General features: G+C 42.6%; 1 protein-coding gene across 5 annotated transcripts in view; it reads right to left on the reverse strand.

The window, feature by feature from the left end:
- Positions 1–4,306: 4,306 nt before the first annotated feature.
- Positions 4,307–6,630, reverse strand: part of SERPINE2 (serpin peptidase inhibitor, clade E (nexin, plasminogen activator inhibitor type 1), member 2) — a 10,481-nt gene continuing 8,157 nt past the window's right edge. For 4 of the 5 annotated variants that reach the window (XM_010284187.1, XM_010284185.1, XM_010284183.1 and 1 more), the window contains 3 exons: positions 6,443–6,529; positions 5,821–5,904; positions 4,307–4,984 (listed from right to left, as the gene is read on the reverse strand). In XM_010284187.1, the coding sequence (XP_010282489.1) occupies positions 4,947–4,984; positions 5,821–5,904; positions 6,443–6,529 (209 nt within the window). In that variant the 3' untranslated portion in view covers positions 4,307–4,946. Of the gene's footprint in view, positions 4,985–5,820; positions 5,905–6,442; positions 6,533–6,630 lie in introns of all 5 variants that reach the window. The other variant, XM_010284186.1, reaches the window with a different exon arrangement.

Below are 6,630 nucleotides of genomic sequence, written 5' to 3' on the forward strand. Positions count from 1 at the left end.
TGTGTGGTTCCTGAACCAGCCAGCACAAATTAGTCTGGAAGTGAAACAAATGCTGCCTGTGAACCAAGGAGACATACCCAGCCCTTTGGTCTAGGGCAGGGTGGCGCACAGCCAGTATAATTAACTGATGCCCACAGGCTCCAGGTGCACAGTGCCCCAAAGGAAAAGCATCTGATTCACTCCTCCTATTGCACAAATGGCTTTCAGAAGCTGGTACGCTTAATTACAGGGAACTTGATGCATTAGGAGCCCAGATTCAATATTCAAGGGAGATGCGATGGGCTTAGCAGCCAGGAAAGGCTCGGGGAAGGTAATCCCTGGCTCAGGGCTAACTGAGCATTGGAGGTAGGTTGGAATGGAAATGCCAGCATGCTCATGCACATACATGTTACATACACCCCAGACAGGGTCCAGTCTCCCCAACTGTAATAGTTATCCCCACCATAGTCTTGAAAGTAAAAATAGCATCCCTGGAAGCACTGAGATGGCTGTGTTGCTGTGAGCTAGCAGTATCCATCCAACATGACTATCTCCCTGCAGCATGCAAAAAGCATCATTAGTCATGAGCTCACAGAATATCGTCGTCTGGTAAGTGAACAGCACCCACTTGGCCATAGCAGCAAGCCAAGCAAACTGAGATCGAGGAGATCTGCAGTCTGCCATCAGCTTCAGCACCAGCCTCCTGGGAAGGAGGATGGCCTGCCTCACCCTCTGTGGCTTCTACCTTCAGGTGCCTTTGGTAGGGGCTTGTCTCCTCCTGGGTGTCACGTCCAGCACACAGGACTATCACAGCCTCCTGGCACCACAGTAATAATGGAAATTATTAGTGTCAGACAGGTTTCAACCAGTACAGGTAGTAGTAGCATTACTAATAAATACATGCAGTTTCAACTGATGGGGCTAAGCTAAAGGGCTTTCTCTTTCTTTGAAGCACAAGAGAGCTTTCAGAACATCGTTAACAAAGAATATTTGAATTTCTTTCTCTTTTTCATCTTTATTAACCTGCTCTGCTGCTGGGAGGCAATGCAGCCATGTTTTTAAAGGAGAGGCTGCTGCCAGAAAAGGGCTGCCAGCATGGAATTCAGTGTAATGCCAAGGGATGAACAGCTGTTATGCCTTTACATGGGCTAAGGATCTGGCCCCTCGCTACCCTCCGCGCTCCGTTGAGCAAACAAGATTTGAAAACTGCAAAGTGTTAACGAAACATGGAAGTTGTAAAAGAAGAGCAGCCTTTTTAGAGCGCTCTGAAGTTATGAAAACAAAGTTGAGACACAGTTTAGCAGATTAATAGTCTGCTACTTTTCCTCTTAATTACTTCATGAATAACCACTTTCTTAATTATAAATTTGGCTCAGGAAATGCATGGTGAGTTTTACCAAATTCTTTGTCCCTACTTAGTCTCTAGGTTAAAGCAATTGCAACCACAAGCATTTTCCACACTCATTCCCTGCCCAGGGCTTCAGTCTCATACTACTGAAGAGCTAACAGTCTCTCTGGGCTTTCCATCTCAGAAAAGTTTATACGGGATGTGTTAGCTCCACTTTTAAAGATGGAGAAACTGAGGCACACCTAGTTCTGCGCTCTTTCCATAGAGTTACATACAAGTTATGAGCCTTAGACATTCCGTCTCACTGTCTTCATTCCTCGAGGACGATTCCTCTCCAGCCCTCCTCCTGCTCACAAGCAGGGTGCAGGGCTGCCTGCACAACAGGGCCCAGGGACCCAAACCCACTTTGGCTTGTCAGTTGAGCAAAGATAAATTTCAACTGCAAAGCAGTTAGGAGTAAGGAGAAATAGATCAAAGCAGACACAAACAGCACAAACATTTGTTTTAGGCTTGATATTCCTAGAGATGAAGACTTAAAAATTAACAGACAACCTCTGCAGATTGCAGGCAGATTCCCCAAAGTCTTTCAAAAGCAGCCAACAGACTGCTACAGTAAGGGTTAATAAGACTACAGTAAGCACAGGCCCAACATTAAGCCATCACACTGAACTTTAGTTACTCTGTTAAGCAGGACTGGAAATTTGATACAAATCAGCTCCCTGGACTGGAGAGCACAGACAGTGATTTTACAGCATTACTAAAAGGGAAGTTTTTAGCAGCTAACCTAATACTCTCCTTCCTAGGCTCTTATTTCATTACCCTCCATCCTGATCTCCTTTACCCAGCTTACAGGCAAATCTCATCAACATCTTAGTTCAAACCCACGTTCGTTAAACTTTTCTTTTCCAGAACTGAAAAAAAAAAAATACTGCTTAGAGGAGTGTTAGAAGTGGCAAAGCCAAAAACCCCTTTTTCCGAGGGGTGACATATTTCACCCATGTACCGTAGAACCTTGAAAGCTCCCAAGTGGCTGCTGTGTGTGACACTTGCCATGGGTCTGCTGAGCGCTCAGCTTGGGCAGGTAGTCCCAGCCACATCAGGCTGAATAGGCTTGCTCACGCCTGCCAAGCCATGCTCTTTGTTGTCCAATTTTGGCCTGGTTGGGGGGAAAAAAAAGTACCCACAGTTACTCTTTGTTCAGTGCTTTAAGCAATCATCTTATTTTGCAAATTATTTCAGGACTAACAAAAGGGACCAACAGTTGTTTACAGAGAAACTGTGCTAAGGCAAATCTGAAAACTTATGTCATTGCATTTTTTTCCCTTGCCTAAATCTAATCGCAAGCCTTCTTGCTGCACAGAGCACATGTTGCTGCTGTGTGCAAGCCCTATGGGAGTTCAGTTTGCCTGCCAACCCCTTAATATTTGAATTCTTACCAGAAAGATCAAATAGAAACAACTGGAAAAATGTTTCTCATATTGTAACTTTATTTTTATATCAAAATAGCAATACTGTTACTCTGAAATACAATCCCACACTGCTCCAGAGCCTTGCACCCTAGTAGTCACTTCTCATGTACATGTCTTCTGAAGTCCAGCTCAGGTCCCAGCTACGTAGTTCTTGAGGCAACATTTCTTATTTTTGCAGGAGAAACCATCTCCAAGCCTGACACAAGACAAACCAATGCAAATGTCACTAATTATACAAAACTCAGTATAATTCTCTTACTGCTTTTGCTCCTTACCTCCATGAGATGCAAGGAGTTGAAGGCAAGCCTGGCTAGGCTACCCAGGAGAGCTTTCCTGCTCAGCACCAGAATCTTTAGTTACATCAGTCACACACTTAAGGTTTTGGGTTTTTTTTTTAAACAACCTCCACCTGCATGGCTCACTTTCTTCAGACACATAGCAAGAGAACTAGATCATGGTAGTTTCTCCATTCACCTCTCTGAAGTGAAGAGTACAGGAGACCTAGCCCTCAGCACGCAGTACGACAAGGAAGCATGCAGCAGGAACGCTTGTCTCCCAGCTTCTAAGGATGGGGTAGTAGGCAGCCAATACACCCCACAAGACAGCTAGCCAGATTTGTTCTTCTGGATGTTTACAGTAATCAACTCGAGCAGAGAGAGGCCAGCAGTTAAAGCCAGACATTCTTCCTATAGAGCTGTTTTGTTACTTCCCTCCTGTATGTTGTATGTGGCAGTGTATTACGAAATCTTATCCCGGGCTTCGCACTGGGTTAGGACTGGTCATCCATGACACATTCAGGTATTTTCTGCCGAAAGCATTTTCACTTCATCTTGTATTCTTACTGACAAGAAGGCTTAATGCTCTTTCATCCCCCAGCCTGTGGATACAAGCAAATCATCTACTTACACCAGGGCTGAGTGTCAGACTGCAGGATTTTGGCCCCACAGACCACCATCAGCCAGCCTCCTCTCACTGCCAGTGTGCCCTTGACAGAAACAGCTAATACCAAAGATTTACCTTCCCCATCCAAATCCCTCGGTTGCCACAGGAGCAGTACAACATGCTTGCAAACAAAGAACCATCTGTGACAAGCCAAAGGGATTTACTGCTTATCTTTTGAAGAGTTTTGCACTCAGGAGAGTCCTGCAAGGGGCTGAAGACATGCAAATGTGCATATAACCTACACCATAGGGAGCACGAGGAAAGGCCCCAAAAGGTACATTGAGATGTCCTCAATGGCAGTTTTAGCAGTAATTTGGGCATAACAAATACAAAGAGCTTGCTCTTCAGACACTGAACCTATGGATAATTCATCCACAGCAGAATGACTTCAGCAGAAGAGGTGATCAGCAGCAGGCAGTAAAGAAAAACCAACCCAAACACACCCACACAACAACCAACCTCACAAAGCCACACTTCTTTCACGGTCCTTAGAAGAAAGTTTCAAAAAACAGTAATTCACAGGGCTCTGGACCCAAATACTCATCAGCACACCCACAATCCACAACACTGACTGTTCATAATGCAGTTTTATTTTTTCCTTTGTACAAAAACAAATATAAAATTTAAATCCAATAGAAAGTGTATACTAGCAATGACAAGTTTACATTACAATAAGACAGGACAATGCGATGTATATCTGACACCACATTGGTTTTAAAACTCTGTGATACATGCACTATATAAAATAAAAATTGCTAGAACTTTTAATCTATTTCTACCAAGAATATCCAGGTACCAAGATACTCTAGAACCAAAAGTAATCTTGATAGGCAATATCTACAAAATTAGACCTTTTCCACACACAAAAAACCAACACTAATAGAAACGTTTATCATTCTTTGTTAAAATCCTCTCACAAAAGCCATACATAAAATTCTTAGTAGATACAGAAAAAGCTCAAGAGTTTGTTAATATAGGTAACCATTCAGTAGTTTAGAGAATCTTTTAGACATTTTGAAGAGATACTGTAGTTTTCAATCTGTACTTTTCCCCACAAAGCCAGAACTACGTCGACTCCCATTTCAAAACCTAGTCAGTGGTTAAAACTAGCTCTTGAGTGAAGTCAAAGAGTAGTGTACAAAATATTTAACAGAACAGGGGTGTGTCACTTTCTTCAAGAAGTAAACAGACTCATGTATTTCCCACATTCAAGGTTTGTTTATTTGTCCCATAAACAAGATTGTACCTGAGGGATGAAATGAAAACAAGGATTACTATAGTCTGTAAATACAGTTAAACTTTTCCATGAAAGCATGAAGTCCACAGAGCACAGCTGAGCTACCTTGTCAGTTTTGTCTAGCCTCTCTCAAGTTTGTGAGCCCAGGGAAGTGTATGTTTGGATAGGTGGCCAGCTCATATTTCTAGAGACACACAGTTCTGTTGATGCTCTGTGGAGCCTTGGTATGGGGACTCCTGCCAGATGCAGCTGCCAGGAGTCTGCTCTTCTCCCAGTGCTGGCAGCTGCATCTTGTTCCCTACTAACTAGCATATCCATCATCCACATGTCACTGCAAGAAGTAGACAAGTTATTCAGAGTAACTGGGGCAGGTCTGCTTTAGGAGAGTCAACTCACACTGCAAGGAAACCATGATCACTATGTTTGGAGACTCACTTCTGTTGATAGCAGCTGTGGCAACACCCTAGGTCCCTGAAGCCCCTATTCTAGCCTTTGCCCTAGCACTAGTTTACTGTCCAGCAGAAAGCTGGCTCCTATTCACCAGTTCACTTGGTAACAGTTATTTCCTCTCCACTGAAGGATACTATGAAAATTAAAGACTCTTCTTTTGTACCCATGGACCTGCCATGCTTTGTTTCTGTTTACTTGGCAGCCAATACTTATATTTTTTCCTGTTCCGAGTTGTATTCCAAATAAAATAATCTAATATTAAAGGCACAAAAATACACTTACAGGATTTTTTTTTTTTTAAAGCAACAGTTATTCAGTAGCTCCAGACTTCTTTTGTCTCTATTGCATAGCTGATACTCAACTTAAGCAAGAAAGTACATATAAATGCTGCTTACCTGTAGGATTGTGCCGGATGAAAAATACAAATGGCCTGTCTACTATGAACCAAGGAGGGGATGACCTGGCTATTAAGATTGCAGCTTGCAAGAAAGATAAAGTTTAAAGTTAGACAAAGCAAGTATCATAACACATTATATACTCTATCAAAGTGAAGTTTCCTTGTGTATACTAGAAGCTTGCACAGGTAAAGATAAATGCTTAAAACCTACCAACTTGGACATTTAAAGCCACACAGGTCACATTCCTATGGTTATAGGAACCATATTAAAAAGATGCAACACAACACTCACGGAAAGCTGGAAGGAAGTCGGGGGTTGTCACACAAAGCTTAGTCCTCTTTGCCACCTGGATAGCCAGGAACATTACATTGGCCAAAGTGTTAGCTATTAGAAGACACTTCTCTAGAAGTAAGCCTGTTTATATTTCTAAGAGTATACCAATGGTCTGATCAATATTGGCAAGCTGGGATTTTCCTGAGAAATTACATAAAGTCCATCAACTGATCTGATGTCCAAGCACATTCCTGCAACGGTCTCAAAGTGGGATTATCTTTGCTTTGCAGTATAGCCTTCTAATATAGTTTTCCCGAGTCTAACAATTATCAGTACGGTTGCTTACTTGTTGCTGCAGAAGCTTTGGTTCCATCTTCACTAACTTCAATTTTTGTCTTTTGCAGAACATGAGATACATGAAGACCTTCTGTTCCTGAAAAACCCAAGAACAGCACTTTCAGTAAGACAAACTGCAGGAGTCCTGAAGTACCTCGTAGCCTAGCATGGCTAAGAAAAAAGCTGCTGTCTCCTGCT

The sequence above is a fragment of the Phaethon lepturus genome, unplaced genomic scaffold, assembly GCF_000687285.1.
Source record: "Phaethon lepturus isolate BGI_N335 unplaced genomic scaffold, ASM68728v1 scaffold26703, whole genome shotgun sequence".
NCBI classification, from domain to species: domain Eukaryota; kingdom Metazoa; phylum Chordata; class Aves; order Phaethontiformes; family Phaethontidae; genus Phaethon; species Phaethon lepturus.